Source organism: Ambystoma mexicanum, chromosome 12 (genome assembly GCF_040938575.1).
Source record: "Ambystoma mexicanum isolate Mex_15411 chromosome 12, UKY_AmexF1_1, whole genome shotgun sequence".
Lineage (NCBI taxonomy): Eukaryota > Metazoa > Chordata > Amphibia > Caudata > Ambystomatidae > Ambystoma > Ambystoma mexicanum.
The window spans coordinates 613,737,254-613,757,450 of NC_090936.1; the positions used below are offsets into that span (position 1 = coordinate 613,737,254).

At 46.3% G+C, this 20,197-nt stretch overlaps 1 protein-coding gene across 1 annotated transcript in view; it reads left to right on the top strand.

The window, feature by feature from the left end:
- LOC138514628 (T-box transcription factor TBX1-like) overlaps window positions 1-19,930 on the top strand; it is a 103,691-nt gene extending 83,761 nt beyond the window's left edge. The window contains exons 4-7 of the mRNA XM_069630073.1: window positions 12,917-13,018; window positions 13,429-13,600; window positions 16,655-16,810; window positions 19,859-19,930. Coding sequence (XP_069486174.1) covers window positions 12,917-13,018; window positions 13,429-13,600; window positions 16,655-16,810; window positions 19,859-19,930 — 502 coding nt within the window. The remainder of the gene's footprint in view (window positions 1-12,916; window positions 13,019-13,428; window positions 13,601-16,654; window positions 16,811-19,858) is intronic.
- Window positions 19,931-20,197: the final 267 nt, after the last annotated feature.

Here is a 20,197-nt window from a genome sequence, read left to right on the forward strand (position 1 = left end):
TGTGCAGTCTTGCAGCACATGATGCACTTAAGACCACACATGCACCTGACTGTGATGATGTGACTCCCACTTAAGCTTTGAGGGTGGAGTGCGTTGCTCCTCTGCCATTATGTCTTAGGAAGCAAGGATGTCAGTTTAGGAATTAAACTGATTAAATGTTATTCAGGCATTGGCAAAGCCAATATGTCTGGCCTTATGTACTGCCACTTGCATTCTCATAGGCCCAGTGATAGCCATCAGATGCCCAAGGACAGGTTCACACGCACGGCATAGAGGCAATTACCATATGCTCGGTGCAGTCTCTTGTAGTGAGGTACTGCCAAAATATGGTAGGTGCAGCCACAATTGCCCAAGTGCAGCTGAATACATCCATATGGGGCCAGCCTATATCCAGGTCCAGAGCCATCATATACCAAACGCATCCTTGTATGTTAAGCACAGTCACACATGCCAAAATATACCCACGGCGTAGCACGTTTTGCCACCATATTCCTAGCTAGCCCAAAGATCCGGATAGCTGCTGAGTAGCTCCATGTAGTGGGTGCTGCCTTCAGTCAGTCCTGATTGTACACTTTGCATTCTGGGACTTGTAGGGACATATTTTCAACAGACAAAAAATAAACTACACATCCCAGCATGCAATTGTGCAAAAAACGGGACTGTCTGAAACTTGAGATGGGGCCACGTGGCATCTACACACCTGTCAAAATTGGTTTTACTTCACCAAGCACACAGTGTAACAGGGCTACATTTACTATAATGTACTCTGCTAATTCATTGCAAAAGTTCCTACAGTGAAGTCTGCCTCCCTCTGTCAACGGGAATACATATTAATCTAGTGCAGAATGCATAAAGGACTATATGTCACATGATGCCTTATGCCCACGGGCAACCAGCCAGCCTCTTTCACTATAAGTACCCACACACAGGGCCATCTTAAGCGCTTTTGGGGCCTTGGGCACAGACATCTTTGGGGCCCCCTCCACCAAACCAAAGGAATCAAGTGATCAAGAATATCTGGCCCTCCCTGATGCGATCACAACCCATAGGTTGATATGCTGCCTCACAGCATTAACAATAAGCATGTTTACTACCTTTAAGTCCCCTTAACCTCTTCTTTCTTACTCTAATCAGAATGATAAACAAGTACAATCTGAAGGCCAACATTATCAATCTACGAAGAGGTTACTTCTGTTCTAGCATAGGTACAGGAGACTTTATCAATAGCATCCAGGAAGGTATGCAGCCTGTAGTATTAATGCAGGACTGTATGTAAAAGTTACATTTAACCCAAAGTAGACAGATAACTCACAGTTGCTGCCTCACAGAACACAAATGTGCTCAAGCATGGATAGAGGAGACCAATTGGAAGGAAGGAGAAAGCTACACATACCATAGCATGGATAGTGGATGGAGATTAGAAACTACCAGGAAGGTGTCTGTATCCAGACTGATTTTATAAGTGGGACATGGTTTTCAAATAGTGTTAATATGATTGGTTATTTAGATCAAATAGAGGTCAAAAGAATACGTGCCTGTGGTGTGCAATATATCAATGCTCACTAATATACTGGAAATAGCACTATAGCCAGTGACACCATGAGTGAATATTTTGCATATCATACCCTGAGAAGGAAATCATTCTGAAGGGCTGACAATTTTGAAAGGTTTAGGAACTGGCAATTTTGACAGGCTAGGCAATACATGATTAAATTAGATGCCCAGTATTACACACACTGGTTAAGCTGTGAATCTGGGATTTGTGCCAACTCTGCAAATTCTGCATTTGAAGACTTTCATTACCAGTTCTTACCATGAACTAAAATAATCTCATTTTATAAAACTGACATGGAAAGTACACCAATCACATTACCAAACATGACAATTTTTAAAAACAAAATATTATAGAAGGGTGTAACAGAATTATTCTGGGTTCATTCTTTCCATCATCAAGAGAAGTATATAAGTAACAGCATACCAGTGTGATTTAACAGATTTAATCTGGGTTTGACGTTTGTATTTTAAAGCTTTACATAGTTCCAAAACACTGGCTTGTGAAATTGTCATTTGTAAACGTGCAGAAAAACCTTTGACTTTTACAAAAATGCAAAGCGTTTTTCTGTGTCAAATGAGCAGACTTTCAAATATGCTGGCCCAAGTGCTGCACCATTTGGTCCGCTCCCCTCTGTCTACCACCCCTTACACTCAAATGGCCTACGAAAGAAGAAAGATCAAGAAATGGGGTAAACGATGCCACCAGCATGCGAGTAGGCAAACTTCACAGAAGACAGTAAAGTAATGTACGAGATATTAGTTGATTTGACCAGGATCACTGTATTGTCTGCTGGCAAAGCCAGGATACAAGCATGAATACTTTGGTTCCACATTTGGATACTTATTCATCTCTTGGACTAACCGTTTATGCTCATCATTGGAGGTGATTGTCTAGGTTTTACAACACCCCATCTGAACAAACCAATTTATAGACCTTCACCATAAGGATGATATCTTTGTTTTTATTGCAAACGCTATCTGGTGCAGGTGCATTGCTGATAATACCACCTGTTGTGCTGCAAGACCAAGTACATACGCAGGCAGGTTTATAAACTTCAGACATAGGAAAGGCTCAGCCAGCCTGAGAGGAATATGCTATTCTAATCTTGAATAGGAACACATATCTCTGCAATGAGAGATTAACACACTGAGCAAATTCTGGACCATTGTGGCACTCAATTAACCAATATGCATTTCGAATGTGGCTATTGCACATGATCAACATCATTCCCACAGGAAGGAAAGAATGCTACAGGAGTTGTGCCGCAAGGAACACACAAAACATGCATACCACAGTGAACCCAGAAAGCATTACATGGTGAATTGATCGAGGCAAAATGTGCTTGCCAAAACATATAGGCAATAGGTTTCGAGCCTCAGCACCATGCCATAAAATATCATGATGTGTGCTATATAATTCTGGTGAACAAAGGAATTTTACTTCTTTAGATCAGGCAGCCTTGTGGGGCCCCCTCCAAGGTGGGGCCCTGGGCAAGTGCCCCTTTTGCCCTCCCATAAAAACGTCTCTGCCCACAAATGACAGTATGTTGCATATCACATTTGCCTCACCCTGTGCAAATTCCAACACAGGGCTGCATATGTCAGGAGGCCATCTCTGGCTCATTACAGAAAAACACACAGTTGACTACATTTCCCACAGTACACTCTGCCTCCGGACAGCAGTCTCTATAGAAATACAGGTCCCAGAATGCACTTTGCCTCTTCAAATCTTGAAAAGCACTCCAGGCTACTTATCCCAGAATACACTGCAGCTTGCTTAACAAATATGCCTCTACAAGACTCTGGCTCTCAATATGAGTGGGCAGGTCCAGAAATAAAGTGCTGGTAACAACGTATATCGACACCTTTCTGGACCGGCTAACTACAAGTCTGACGGTAGGGGCTCAGATCTATCGGCAGGCTTGACCTGCCAGTAGATCAGGCCCCTAACGGCAGATAAATGCCTGATTCACTGGCACCCGTACTAATTGTGCCGCTGATTCGGGCAAGCCCATCCCATGGAGTCCCATTGAACTCCATGGAATGGGGAGTCACCGGCGTCTCCGCCGCCCATAGTATCCCAGTGGGATATGGGGTGCAGAGATGGTACGATAGTTCCCAAGTATCCCGCCAGAGAGCTCATAAGGAGCCCCTTTGTGATGCATAATCCAGTTGGCCTTCCTCAAATACAGATGCCTCAATCATGCTAAATGTCACAAGAGGCATTCTACCTCACTCAATGCAGATGTCATCACCCTCCACCGCACACAGGGATACATGTAAAGGAATGCACATGGCTTTGCTCCGTATTGAAGTGACCACATACCCACATTTCTATCAATGCTCTTTACCTCACACACTACACGTGCCTCAAGAGCACTGCATGCACCAGCCCACTCTTGGCATTACGAAGTATAGATGTCCCCATAAGACTTCCTGTACAAATATACACAGATTGTCTCCGTTCAGGGCCCTCTCCAAAATGGCTACTTGCCCCACAATGCATCCTATGCCAGTCAGCAGAGCGGTTCCTACCAGTCTACGCCATTTGTAATGCCCTTTGCCTCGCGTATGGCAGATGTCCTTGCAGAGCCATATACATCAGAATGCCCACGTCCTGAGTGCTGGTGAGCTCACAGATCAACAGGACTACTTCTCCCAGGATGCCCTCGGCCTAACAGAACAGAGAATTGCTCGCAACACTAAATGTTATAGGATACATTCTGCCTCATTCTGGATTATTGGGATGTCTGAGAGACCTTATGCCAGTTTACCAAACCAAAGATACCTTCGTCGACTTAGGGGGTGCAAACATCAGCAAAACGGTCATTTTGGCCATGTGTCATAGTCCCCCGAAACAAAGAAAGGCCACAAAATAAAATGGGCAGTGGTACCCCAACGTCTACCATGTATCTGCATACAGGTGCAATGGGTTCTTAAAGCAGCTAAAATGACTAGAACCTGGTGCAGCCAAAACAGAAGTACAGCTGCTACCAACCTACACCCCAAAGCACTTTTTGGGTATTGAAATGACAATGGGATCAAAACGGGATCCTTGAACATAGCCCTGCCTTGATAGCCATATGGGCTACTAATTGCAGCAGATAGAAGTGACAGGGGGACTTCAGTAAAAATCCCCATAGGAGCATTTAAAAAAGTAAAAAAGAAAAGAAGCCTGTACAAAATGTAGGGAACCCACAAAGTTATGCAAGAGAAGCCCAGGAATTAAATTCTGCTTTAACTGTCAAACTCTTAGTACCAAGGCAATCCAGGTATTTCAGTGTTTGGCCAAATAAATTCATCCAGGTCTGGCACCGAAAGCGCATCTCTTTGTTCTCCCTCTAGAAATTCCAAAACACTGTTCTATCAAGCGCTTTGCATTAGCCTTCCAGAGATGTACACTGAAATCCTGGCCCCTTTTTAGAAACTATGGGGGTCATTACGAGGTTGGAGGTAACCACGCCGAAATTTGCGGCATGGTAACCTCCTTACCGGGTACCGGGTCTGGGTTCCTCAAATGAGGATTTACCGGGCCATTCCAACCTTGGAGGACCCGGTAATTCCTCATTCGAGGAACCCGGACCCGGTACATCCCCATTCCCATTCGAGCCCCCATAGGGCTCAATGGGAATGGGGGGGAGCTAACAATGGGCCCGTTAATAACAGTGCCCGTTGTTAGCTTCCTAGTCTGCCAGTGGGACCCGCTAAGGGCACCTGGTTTTACCATGCGCCCTTTGCGGGTCCCGCGAGCATACTCGTAATAGGGCGTAAGGGGTTAACGGCGCCGGCACCATTACCAGCGCCGTTAACCCTTTACCGCCCAGCTCGTATTGACCCCCTATCAGACGTGGGTCCCAAGCCTGCTGGGCCTAGAGGCCCAAGCTACTCCTCACTGATGACGCCCAAAGAGGCCGAAACTTATCTGGGGATGCTTGTGGTCTCGTGAAGATGGAATGTGGCCTGGCCATTCAGGCTGGCCTGCCCCTTTGGGGGAAGGACAAAGCCTGATTTGCATATAGTTTTTCCCCATTCTGTAATGGATTGGCAGGCTAAAGAATGATGGTCTGGAGGGTTTCCCAGAGCAATGCCAGTCGTTAGGGTTAATTCCAAACCTTCCATCCATCACATCTTTTTTTTGGCAATGTCTTCAAAACCTACACTATATAAAATTAAAACGAAGTTCTAACTAAAGGCAATACGATTCCTGCTTACTGTATTCCGCAGAACATCCTGGGCTGATTTATGGTCGTTTAGAGGCCCCACAGGATTCTTACAGCGAATCCAGCATGATGAAGACCCTGTGTAGGGATGGTGAGGGATCTGCTCAGTCCTTTGTTCAAGACAACCATCGGCAGTGGATCATAGAGGTTGGCAAGCCCTGCCCTGCCTGTAGGAGCCGGCTGCCTCTAATCAGTTGGGTATGTCTGTAGAGGTGGACTCGTAGATGATTGGCCACCAGTGGCTGCCCAATGGGTTACTTCTGAAAGCGGGACATCTGGGATGTGCTGCCAGAGGAGGAGAAGGAGGGAAGGACAACATATTCCCAGTCTGGAAATCCAAGGCCTCAACACATCGGGAGTGGGGAAATGGTCATGGATGGTATGGGCGTAAAGGCGACGTTATTCATTGCAAATCCTGATATCCCTGTTCTGCTTCCAGAAGACAGCAATGGGAGTGAAGTGGCTCCTGGACTCCTGGAGGATGCCAAAATTAAGAAGGTTGTCCAGGTGGCTTTGATATCCTACATTTCTCCAGAGGCAAAGCAGGGTGTCTTCTCCATGACTAATGTCTCATCAGTAACACAGCTCTGGGGATCGCCAATGTTTCAGGAGCTGGTGAAAAATACCTTTTCATATTGGGAAAGTTGCTCACCCAGATGGTCCATGTCCCCTCAGAAATCAGAGACTTTCTGTAGTTGAGGCTTTTCGGTCACACCTTGTCGCATGCTGGTTGGCGGTGACACTGTCTGGAAACATAGAAGCAGTCATTTCGAATTTAGATGACAGCAGGCAGAGGATCCTATTAGTGAAGAGGACCCTGAACTTCGGGCCGTCTTCTGTCACCATGGTCCACCGTACCAATAATCTGTCTAGAAGGGATTTACGGTTTTGTGACTGCATGATAGGCATCTTAGCTGATGGGCTACACTAAAATGCATTCTTCCAGGATCAATCATGGTGGTCAATGCAAGGATGATAACCTTCCCAAGCCTGGTGGTGTGAACACTCCTGACTGGTCCATCCAGTGGTGCTGCAGACTTGTTCTCCCTCTGTAGATATATTGGGGGTGCAAGGGCACAGTGCGCTAGCATATTGTCGTCCACCTCCCAACCCAGAGCAGGCAGCATGTCCAACATCGAGGAGGTGTTCCTGATCACCACAGGTATGTCAGGGTTTTTCCTGTGACTGGTGCAGATCAGAGCCAAGGCGTCGATAGGCATGCTGACTTCGGCTATCGCATGAAGAAGTGGCAGTCTGACCCGGAGGTAACACAGATATTTAAAGGGGTTATCGCCAATGTTCCCTCTAATTATTGTTCTCTATGTGCGGAACCGGTTGGCTTTTGTGCACACATTATTTTCCATGTGTGCAACTGACTAATGAGGAAAGCCACTTTGTGAGCTACCGTCGCAGAACAGAGTTTGGAAAGGAATTTCCCCTTCCCAGACACTGCAATTCTTGAAAAATCTTACAACACTTTTTCCAAACACAGGCTAAAATAAAATATGTCATATGTGATTATACAGAAAACTAATCTACCAGTCCAAGCCTTCAATATCTGCCACAGTACCTTGCAAACTTACTTCTGTGCAGAGAAAAATGTTGGCCTTATTACGAGTTTGGCGGTAAGTGGTAAATGTGGCGGTAACTCCATTACCGCCATCCTTACCGCTACACCAAATTATGATTTTGGGCTTTGAGTGGAAGATTTGCCTCCAGGAAAATCCTGGAGGTAAATCCTCCAACTCATTGCTGAAATCGTTGGAATTTCTGCTGCGGTAATTCCACCACAAAAGCCACATATGGACTCAATATGAATGGGGAATTACACTACCACCACCAGTTGTAATCCGGCAGAAATTCTTCCGGACCAAGTGACAGTAACAGTAACTCCTTTGGGTGGTATTCTGGCAGATTTACGCCGGTATACCGCCCCAAGTCGTAATGAGGCCTTGTATGTTTTATGCCACTGGAAAATCACTCATTTCGATTACAAAACACAAATATCTCTTGTCATAACTGATATGGCTGTCAAGAAACTCAGAATACATTTACTGATGGATTAGTGGCAATTAAAAGCAATGTGTCAAAAACCTGCTGAAAGGAGTTCAAGTGCCACTTTAATGAAGTAATTCAAGGGCCAGGAGAACATACTTCTAATAATTTGTGTAAGGATGATATTGTATCAGAATAACTGCAACTTAGAATATGATGATCCAAAATTCCTGTGCCTCTGTTTACTATTCACATTAAGTTCTCCTGTGGGTAGTGATAACACCAGCCTTAGAGTTAAGAGACATATGCACCATGCCTTTTTACTCCCTAAAAAAGGAAAATGTACCTAACAAAAACGAGAAACAATGAACATATCATTGCTTCAACCCACAAAGCTCCACTGATATTTTTTCGAATTAGTGACCAGCAGAGCAGTGGCATAGGAAGGAGAGAACTCTAATAATATTAATTCCCGATCTCAAGAGGAATTTTATAGGGAAAGAAGATCTTTCAATTAAGCAGAAAGTATCTCTATCAGCAAAGCTAATTACTTTTTTACTCCCTGAAAAATCATTTGACTCCAAGTAGCGAGCAAAATCTGAATAGAGCCCTGTTAGTACCCTGACATAGGGAGTGGAACGACAGGGCACATAATAAAGTGTATAGTTTTGCCCACCCTTCCGCACCACAGCCTAGATACATTTAAATAAGAGCCTTACTGAGGTTTATTATGGAGCCCTGCTGAAGAAAATTACACATATATGCCTTTTAAGTTAATTGCATCAATTCATCAGAGATACAACTGATTGAGTGCCTTCTTCTGTAACTATGGATCCCTCTTCTGTAATTCTTTGTGATCAGTTAAATAAGATGCAGGGATATGCTAGAGACTGCACACACAGAACACATGACTATATTGAAAAGCCCTCAGCAGTTGAGCATAGAAAGAAAAGGAAGGTGCTGTTGTCTAGATGGGTACTAGAATGTCCTATCCTCTAGCAAACACGCAACACATTTCCTTCAGTGTACGGCCGAAAACGTCTGATTTGGTCTATGAAATGTGCTGCTTTGTTCATCACCTGCAAGGAGTAATGTTCCACCCATACACTTCCCCGGCCCCTGTGCTTGCCTCCGATACTAGTAGATAGAGCACTGTAAAAAGTGAGCGATTGTAGCAGTAAGCACTCATTGGGATATTTGCAGACCCACCACACCTTGCAAGCAAGGCATATTTTGTGCATTTCAATAATGTCATGACTGCATGTACATAATTCTCTTGCAGTGCATACAAGATTGTTTGCAACATACCCCACCCTTATATCACTGTGTAGGATTATACAAGTGCTCAGTGAAACTGTTTTTTGTATAGAAGTGACTTACCATATAATGTGTGAAGCTCTATGCCCAAAGAACTCTGAACACTTGGAAATGATGCAGATGGTGTGAAAAGCATTCTTCTGTCTGAATATCCGGTGCCCTATGGACGAGTAATCCCAGGCATAGTCCATACCCATAATCCCTTGTAGGCCAACTAAATGATATTGCAATGTTGCTCTCTACTTATAGGGTAATGTTAGTAATACTAAAGTAGGAGACACTGAGCATCACATTTGACTTTTCAAAATCTTTAGAGGACAAAATAATATTTGAGTTTTATAATGCGTTAACTTACAAGGGGGCTGCTTCAAAGCACTTGCGTGACATATGTACAAAGAAGAGAGAGTATGAGATTTGGTTACACATCCAAGTAGCTTTGCTTACTTACAGTCAGTATTCGATATTTGAGCTCGTAGTTTGATTATATAGTGGGGCTGACGCTTTCGGTAAGGCACAACGAGTAACAGAAATTCTGGTGCGTGAACGTTATTCATGTTACAACAAATATACAACAAGTGGATGTAGGTACATGTCTGCTAACCTTTTGCAGATCCAAGAGAGGAAGAGTTAAGGTTGTCCGGTAGTGTCTTAATGTACTCTAGGGTAGAAGTTAGTCATAAGTTAAACGTGTGGTAGAGTCAGGTTTAGGAATCATGGGGGGTTTGGGGCCCGAACATTTTTAGTTAATGTGTGCAGGTACATCTTTGTTAGATTCTTCTGTTCATGGAGCCAGTTTTTCATATTAGTTTTTAACCTCTTGTGTTCTATTTTGCTGTTAGATATTTTAGGTGCATAGTAGTGTAATGCAAATTAGCAGAATATGAAGATTAGTTGCTTATTTTAAGAGAAAGAAAATTTCAGGTAATTGCAGTGGCTTGTGCCTTAATAGATCTTTTTGTATAGGTGAGAACTGTCTGTGTGCGCTGCTAAAAATCTTCTGAGCGGCACCCAGAAGGAAGCTGGGCAAGCGCACATGCGCACAGCTTAGAGGGAACATTGGTTATCGCACACACAGAAGAGGTTCTACCCAGTTATCAACTGCAGTTGGCTCTGCATCAAGTGTTTCTGATCGAATGTCTCTTATATGGTAGTAACCTTGGAGGAGCTATCCAGGAGAACTTGTTTGTGTTTTTCAGTGATAGTAAACTTTACAGTGGCTGATTGTCCTATGAGCCCATCTGGTAGTCCCCACGATCTTGTTGGTTTTGAAGCTAAAGGTGGTCTTCACTGGGAATTGACAAACCAGTCCTGGCGACACATCAGCTGATGACGTTGCTGCAGCCTCGGGCTCTCCTGGTGATGCAGCCGTGGTGCTTACTCAGTCAGAGCAGAGTACTGTTGATGATTCAGGTGCTCCACTTCCTGGGTCTTGCTTGAGTTTTGGACCATTGTGCACATTCTGGTTCTTGCTGTAATATGTTAGGTCTGCCCATATATGAAAGGAGCGTTCTTCCTGACCATACTAATGGCAGCATTGTCACGTCTGGAGGGGTCCAGTCTACTCCCTGGGCTCATAAGCACACTGGAAGAGCTTGTGTTCACACTCTTGTGATGAGGGTATGGAATATCTTCCCCACTATGATGGACTAGTCATGGCCAAGGGAGCCTTCCGGAGTTGCATGACCTGGAGGCCAAGGCACAGCTCCTCAACCTGATGCAGCAGGTCATACTCTGAGTCTGTAGCTCGGGTTAACATCTAGGAAGGTGTGTCCTCCACCGCTTCATCCAGGGTGCACACCTCTCTCACAAGTTCATGAAACAAAGCGGCGGGGGGGCCGGGTCCGTTCTCGAAGGTGTAACTGTAAGCGTATCAGTAGCAGAGCAGAATCAATGCTCCCATTAGGACTTGTTTAAGCTTATCCCGGTTCCGACTGTGCAGCTCAGGCCCATTTCTCTGGCAGGCCAGCTGCAAGATGAGCTTGATCCTGCTGAAGTACTCCATCAACCTTTTGACTGGTTGCAGACGAGTGCCGTAGAACGTAAGCATCAACTCCACATCCGATTCGGTTGCACCGAATATTCCGTCTAAAGTGTACATGAAGCCAGTCACTGATGGGCCTGGGCACGTTGCATGGAGTGACTGGAACACCCCTAAAGCTTGCAGATTCTCTATCACTCTATGCTGTTTGTCCCTGTCAGGAGCTCACCCGCTGTGCGGCATCTGGTTGGGGTGGTCCGCCCATAGCTGGAATTCATCTTCACCACTCAGGGTATACCGCTCCCCGGAAAAAGGCCTCAGGCAGACGTAGGCACCATGTTGTAATGGTGCAGTGATAGCCTTTTTCAGCACAACCTCAAAAGCGACGGCCAAAGGGGGCACACTCAATTTGACATTCCTATTCTAGGGTACAGTGGTGGCAGAAGCATAGGGCACAGCACAGCAGCAGTTGTGAGGGCCGCGTGCGCTTCAGTGATGATAGTGGCACGGGGCACAGCAAGAGTGGTGCAAGTGCTGGGCTGTGCAGGGCTTGGGAGAGGTGGGGGTGCATTAGCCAGCAACCAAGGGCAGGCGTTCAGGGCCTGAAAGAGAGAGGTTTCCTTCGGGTCACACCTTGAGATGGTAAGGGAACTGTCTAATGATTAACTTCCCTGGGGCCATAGGACACAATAATACAATACCTGCTAGGAGTGGGGCCAGAAAGGTGTTCTAGGGGCTTTGTCAAGGAACATGATTGGTGGGTGTCCTTCGGGCTTTCTCACCTGTCGTGGTGTAGTGTTCTGGCCTCACTCCCTTGCCCTCTGTCCAGCTAATGGCCTAGAGTCTATCCTTGGTGGTATTAGTAATTATGAATCTATGTGATCACTGCGCTGCCCGTAACTGCGCCGATGAAAATGTCAATGGCAACTGCGGCACAGGGATCAACTAGATCACTTTACCCACGTCCTTCGGCCTGCATTCCCTTACACGACCCCCTCACCCCACGTACCTTTACAGCGGCACACTTCTGTGTGCACACCGCCGACTCCCTGCTATCCCCGCAGCATCGGTTCCTCCCACTTATGTGGGGCAGAGCTGACGCCGCAGTGTACTTTTTTTTCTTTTTACTTTCTTGTCCCCCCCCTGCAACCCCCAGCTCCCGTTACTGCACCCAAGGATAGCGGGGGACACCCCCGCTATCCCCGCTCTCCTTGGGTGCAGTAACGGGAGTCGGTATTTTGTGCGTGCCCAAAGTCGCAGTAACTGTGGGGGTGCACTACCGAGGGCGATATTTTTGTATATTTCCGTAATTACAATTGGTATGGGTGTAAAATCGGTTGCAAATGCCTAGTCCAGTAAGTGTGTCAAATCCAGTATGTTTATACAAAATGTGAATTGGCAATGTATCAACCTCAAGCAAATATATCCAAACCATGTGTTACTTTCAGACGGCCTTTCCCGTCTCTTACTCGTCACTCCCAGGTCGATTCAAGGTCTAAGACAAATGCCCCATTAATCCTGCCTCCCTTATGGTGTATTGCTCCTTTGCTTATGACGTCCCCCTTAGCCATTGGTCCCCTTTGTTTTCTCCTGGCTGCCATTCTCTATGCCACTTCCCTCCTCCCCCTATTCCTAGCTCCCTAAATCCACTCCTTGCACTCCACTCCAGCTTCTGGGTCTATTTTCCCTCTGCTCCTTTTCATCCGCTCCTTGCGTCCCTTCCCTCATCTTCTCCTGGGTAATCTCCTTCCACTCCTGATGGCTTTCACACCTTTGTCCTCCTCTCAAATGACTGGGTTCAGGCTTGTCAGCGAATTGCTGGAAATAACTACCCTGAATCATGTCTTCACAGGAGGATGTTCCCCACTTTCCAGGTGAAGATTTTCGGGATGGATCCGATGGCGGAGTATGCCCTCCTTATGGACTTCGTGCCCTTGGACGACAAAAGATACAGGTACAGGGTCAGAATTAGCAGTGACCATAGGACACTCAACACTGCTAGATTGCCAGGTCAGTAACTAAGAGGACATTTGGAGGCGTATGGGGGCTCTGCATCAGTTGTTACATCCCTGGGGCAGTAACCAGGAACTCTGGGTCAATCTTTGGAGGGTACAGACCCTGGCAGAATAACCATGGACCAATACACACAGCTCATAGAAGCTATGGGCAGTGTTTAAAGGGTTTGGGATTAATCTTTGGCTCATGAACTCCTTGGGCAAAGTCCAAAGAGGTTCAATTCTCAGCGGGTAGTGCCATTCGGATAGTAGCCTGCCGTTCTGGGATGAATCATTGCCGTTGGCATATCAATTACAGTTTGGGATCTACCGCCAGGCATTTTGTAAAAACCCTTCTTTTTTAATGCAGGTACGCATTCCACAACTCTTCATGGCTGGTGGCCGGGAAGGCAGATCCCGCCACTCCAGGGAGAGTGCATTTCCACCCAGACTCCCCTGCCAAGGGCGGACAATGGATGCGACAGATCGTCTCCTTCGACAAACTGAAGTTGACCAACAACCTTCTGGATGACAATGGACATGTAAGTGCTGCCTATGTGTGCCCTGCATGGGCCAGGTACAGTTTTCCAGTGTAGCGACAAGCCAATCCTTTATTATAAAGTTTAATGATAGGAACATCATGTGAAGATCTACATGCCTTAAGGCCTATCTGTGAAGGGGATGTGGGTGCTAATAGCTCAAATGGTGGCTGGAGAGAGAAATATTATCATGTTAGGAGGGGGTTAACTTTACTCCACCTTGAGCATTTTGGGAGCAGGGGCATTGCTCTTAATTGGGAGGAGGACCCTAACTTCCATTAGAAGGAGAACTTTTAGAAACCTCCAAAAGCCCAGGTGGAACCTGTCCAAGGCATCGAGGCCTCCCTCAAAAGCCCAGCATAATGTAGGGCCACTGGCCAGGGTGGCCACCTAACCAGAAATGTCTGAGCACAAAGTCCATGTGAAAGGTGGTGCCAAGGCACTAAGGCAAGTGTAGGGAAAGTGGAATGTGACATGCCCACTGCTTTGGACACTGTAGCTCCCTCTTTTCTGTCTTGTTCGCTTCACTTCTCTGGTTCTGGTGGGCCTGGTATCTTTCAGATTTCACTTGCTTTGTTTCCTGGGCTTGCTGTCCCTCCTTCTTTCACTGGTCGAAACCACTAGATGCACAGTTAAGCAACTCATTAAACTGGCCCAATGTGGCCAACAACTGGTTCATTTTGAACAAACAAACGGGCCCATGCCTGCGTATTGGGCCTTCTCTTTGGGCACTGCCCTATAGGCTAGTCCGAGGCTGAGTCCAGGGATAGTGGAGTGTCCATTAACCACAGGTGTCACGGGAGGCGGGGGGCTGAAGGGACTACAGCCTCGGGTCTTTTGGTTGTAGCCCTGGATAGAAGCTCAGGGGCTACAACCAAAAGGATAGTTAGCCCTGAGTCCTGACAGTACCTACATTAGCGTAGCCCCAGATCTTTTCCAGAACTAGCAACACTCCTGCCATTAACATAAACAAAATGGTAAATAATATGTTATAGAAAGTCACAGAGAGTAGTTAGTACCATGCAATAGGATGATAAGCAGAGGGTCAAAAGTACAGCAACGCTATGCAGTAGCACAGAAATTACCTTTTGAAAAAGGGAATTCTCGCAGATATATCAATAGTCAGAAATAGGTTATGAAGACAAGAGCACTGCAATGGAAACCGAATCATTCATCAGTGCTGTAGGCAGTGACCTATTTATGGCAAAGGACCCCGTAGACAAGATTGACAGAGGGCGCAGGGTAGGCGGAGCTTAGGGTGGGAGGAGTTATTATCCGTACTATTATGTGTGGACGGATGGGGTAGCCTCTACCAAACTATATGTATATGACAGCTAATGGCTGTCATAAGTGCGACATTAATTAACTTTAGGGACAAATGTTCCATGCATTGTAAGTTCTCTTTTCTACTATTCAAGTTGTGTGTAAAGAGGTATGACTGCCGGGAAACAGGATGCTCACCGCACCAAGTCTTGCTGACAAAGTGATTTTTCCAGGATCACTCAATTTGTTCAAGTGTAAAGTCCACACTTCCAAAATCTCCTGCTCTCCTCATCCATCTGCTCCCTCGTCTCATTTCATAAGCCCCCCCTCCCTTCACCTTCCATTCTCTACTCTCTTCATCTTCCACCTGCGCCCCATTCCTCTCACCTTCCATCGACTACTCTCACCACCTTCCATCCACTCTTTCCTTCCACGCAAAGGCAAGTACCTTTGCCACAGCCTAAAACATGAAAAATGAAAACTGTACGTCACAGACTCCCAAACAAGAGCCTGAAAGGTGAATCCAAATGAATAATCCCCAAAGAATAAAAGTTGTGTGCCTTTAATTCAACATGTATGCAGAAATATAAACTGAGCTAGAAAAAATACCCAGTACAAACCAAAAGCAATCCAGAAGCAAGACAGGTAGTGTGGAAACATCAATCTACTAATCTTCTCTTCCCTTTCCATTTCATCCATTCCCCATTCATCAGTCAGTCACCTGGCATCTGCGCCCCCTTACCGCCACTTCCTCTACCCCCGCCATGTCTTTGTGGTCTGTCTGAGGAGAATCGAGGATGAGGCCTCCTGAGGACTGAGCAGCGAGGCTCCCAGCCCTTATTCCATCTCAGCATCCGCGTGCTCCTGGAATATATCCCAGCAGGCCACGGAGGAGGCACTTCTGGTCTGGGCATCTTGTTGTGAAAGACATACCCCCAGAATTCTGAAGCATGGAATGGGCCATTTTATGGCTTAATAAATGGCATTTCAAGCACACCGTTTTATGTTTGCTGCATGTTTACAGCACATGCGTAATTGAGTTGACGGTGTGGAGGAGCCCTAAATCGGGAGGGTGGGCATGTATGACAGGACATCCACCCAGCAGAGCAAAGCTACATGGCCTGGCTACTTATTCCCTTATAAAGGACTCGATTCAGAAGTAGTGAAGATTAGTTCCTGAGACTTGAGCATGGCAGAATATTCCCTGCTCTGCTCAGCATCACTACTCAAGCCCACATGCTCAGTAGCCCGCTCAGTAACTAGCAAACACAAGGTCGCATGAACCGCAGTAGGTTTTCATTCAGCAGAGTTCAGGGAGGCAGCTAGGAGACATATATGCCTAGATCACGGAGTGGCCATGAAATTAAACACGAGTGAGCAATTCCCAAACAGTCCACAGGGGGAGACATGATATCACACACGCATCCCGCACGTTTCACGTACTCCACGCAGGGACCGTAGCAGAGCCATGAAACTGCAAACGGAAACCAAAGAAAGAACATCAGATGGAAACTCACAAACACACAGGACGTGTTTGCCTCTAACACACTCACAGACAACACAGAAACGTATGAAACTTCCTACTGCAGCCCACTCAGAGAAAACCTGAATAGCCGTGGCCTGCGAACAGGGCCGACCTTAGGGCAGGGCTGCGTTGGTGATCGCCCAGGGTGCCATTGGCCCCCAGCCATGCCAGCTCGGGGGACTCTTTCAAGGTCTCCCACGTGCTCAATGGAGTGTGCGTAGCACTGTGTTAAGTGTCCATCTCACCTTCAGCTATTTTTTACCCGTTAGATCATCCTGAATTCCATGCACCGGTACCAGCCACGCTTCCATGTTGTGTTTGTGGATCCCCGGAAGGACAGTGAAAGGTACGCCGAGCAGAACTTCAAAACCTTTGTCTTCGAAGAGACCCAGTTCACAGCTGTGACTGCCTACCAGAACCACCGGGTAAGCGGAGCAGTGGTCCCCCGTGATCTAGCAGCCCAAGGCACCCAAAGCCTTCATTACTTCGTCTGAGCCGATCCCCGAGGGTGCCAAGGGATGTCACATGCAGGGACTACACTTGGTGTTAGTGAACATGTGGGTTTCCACTCACTCACTCACTCACTCACTCACTCACTCACTCACTCACTCACTCACTCACGCACAGCCTTATTTTTCCAACATTGGAAATTGCATGCAGTGAACCACCAACATTAGCAGTCATATGATGTGGGGTCCCCTGCATGTGATTTTAAATGTCCACGAGGCGGAGTGGGCAACAAGAGAGGAAAAACGATGCCAACTCACTTTTACTCTTTCATTTTTCCACTCCGCCTAGTAGAAATGTAAGCTCTGCCTGAAAATGTGCTTTGCAGGTGGCATTTATAATGGATCCCTATGGGATCCACCTTATCTTCTTAACGAGGCGAAAAACGGAGGCACATTCCATAGGAATCTATTCATTGAAACCGGCATGAAAATCTCATGCAGGAGTAGAACAAAGTGCATTAACGAGACGGAGGAGGAATGCACACCAGAGATGTGACCTCCACTCTGTGCCCGTCCTCTGTATTGTCTGTACAGCAGAATGAGGGAAGCATGTTAAATTGAGGCACAAAAACATTATGCCTCATTTTTACGCGTTCATTTGATACGCTTCCTCATTTAAAATTAGGCTGATGTTGATAACACACCTACGAGTCCCTCTCTCTCTCTCTCTCTCTCTCTCTCACACACACACACACACGCGTTAAAAAGGCAAGGTGGTTCCATAGAGAGTGTAAACACTTTCAGCTGCATTTGAAAAGGAATGTAGATTGCATGCCGGCGTCCACCTACTTTAGCACTTACATGCTGTGTAGCCCCCTGCATGCAATTTTACATCTGCCAGAGGCGGAGGGGCGAGAGAAAGAGTAAAAGGGAGGCAAACTCACTTTTACTCTTTCATTTTCTCATCCCATTTGTGAAATAGTAAAACGCTGCCTGCAAATACACTTTGCCGACAGCATTTACTGGTCATTCCTATGGAATCTGCATGCTTTTGACCAGGTCCAAACCGAGGAGGATTGCAAAGGAATCTATTCTTTTTATGCCTGCATGAAGATGCTCAGACATGACAGAGGAGGACTGCATGGCAGAGATCTTATCCCTTATCGTTGCTTGCTGCCCCTCCCCCATCTTGTCTATGTTTCAAAATGGAGCTGAGCATTAAATGGATGCATAAAAGCATTATACCTCACTTTTGTACCACCATTTAATGCACTACCCTATGTAAAATGAGTCTGTTTGAGTGTCTCCTGTGTGTACACCACCAGTGAACGCACAATGGAGCACATTTTTCTCCATTATGTAATTTGGCGTTGGGAGCCGTTATGTGTAGACATACATGTACGCCGCCTCACCCTCCTCCAAATTTCGGTCATTTGCACAGCAGAGTACAAATGTGCAGGGCAAAACACGATGTACGTGCATGCATACCACCTTTTGCCCTGCAATTTGCACCCCGCTGCCTACCATGCTCCTATGGCAGGCAGCATTTACAATTAACATTGAAAGCTGTCTCCCATGAGGATATGGCAGGCAGCATTTTATTGTAATTGTAAGCACGTCCTGCCATGCAAGAATGGCAGGCTGTGTTTATGGCAGGTAGCATTTACAATGATTCCCTATGGAGTCTGTCTGCTTTATGCTGGTGCATGAAGCTTTTGGGCTCCATAGGGATCCCCAGCATTTGTGCCAGCATGAAAATACATGCTGGTACCAATGCTGGGGCATTTGTATGGCAGAGAAGAAGGAAGGCTGTGGAAATGCAAGTTGAGTTCCAACCCGCCTCTCCTCCATACAAATGAATGAAAATGAGCTGTGGCGTCAATAGAGGCAGTAAAAGCCTTTCAGAAGGCTTTTACGTCTTCCATTGATGTTACTGCTCATTAGAAAATGAGATCCAAAGTGTGCACATTGTACGTATACAAGTGGGGTATGTGTTGGTACCATTTACAGTCAAAGGAGCTCATGTTCCCTGATTCATAATTCGACGGCAGGTGTTGCATTTTAACATACACGTAAGTGACTCTCCACCACCAAATCTTCATCATTTGCACGGCAGTGTGTAAAAGTACAGGGCAAGAGGCAGTGTACATTTGTGCACTCCACCTTTTGCACTGCACTTTTACACTCCGCCCCGCAAAGTGAGAAATTGATGCCTGGCAAATTAAACCCTACTTGACATGATCGCATGTCAGGCAGGGCTTAATTTCAATTGTGAACACTGCTTACCATTCACACCAAGCATTTTGGGCAGGGTTTAATTGTAATTGTGCATGCTGCCTGCCATGCAAGCATGGCAGGCAGTGTGTACAATAGATCCTATGGGCTCCGCCTGCTTTATGCTGGTGCCTAAAGCTGGCCGACTCCATAGGGATCTCCAGCGTTTGTGTTGGCATGCCAATCCATGCCAGCACAAATTCTGGAGCATTTGTATGGTGGAGAGGTAGGGAGGCAGTTGAAACTCAAGTTGCATTCTGCCCCTCCTCTCCGCCATAAAAATGATTAAAAATGAGCCGCGATGTGAATGGAAGGCGTTACAGCCTTACTCAAGCTTTTATGTTACGGCTCTGATGAACATGAGCTCCAAAGTGCATATACTCGCTATGGATAAACCTTGACATGGCAGGATGATGGACAGGCCTAGCGTGTATAAATATACGGAATTGGAGCTTGATTGCCGTGCTAATTCTTGTGTGGTTCCGTGCTTCGTGCAAAACATTTTGTTTTATTTTCCTGTAAGGAATGGCTTGACCTGGCCTAAATTAAGGGCCGTAATATTCGTACCCCTAAACCACGCCCGCATTATTTGTTCTGGGAAGGCAGCTGCTTCTCTGGTTTTAGGGTAGCGCAGGCCGGAATTAAGTTCTGCTCGAGGGCCTGTACAGTAGCTTAGGTTTTCTCAGAATTGATGGTTGTTGGCGACATATAGTTTGGTAACGGTGCTGTACCATATTGTTCATTTTGCAGATCACACAGCTGAAGATCGCCAGTAACCCCTTTGCCAAAGGTTTCAGGGAGTGTGACCCTGAGGAGTGGTGAGTATGGAGAACAGTGTGACCAATGGGCCTCTCCTGCCATCTCTCAATTCCTCCTCTGTTTATCTTGTACCTTTTAGGCTGCCCACGAATTTGATCACACATTCTTGCACATTTGTCCAAACCCTTCCTTACTTTCCCACTCTTATTCCATTGCTTTCTTCTGTATGCCTTTTTAACCCTTACACCCTATGTGCCCCCACTGAAGGCTTAAGCCTCCTCTAGCTATTTCTCCCCCCTCCTTTCTCACTGTCGACTAGTACTAGCTTTA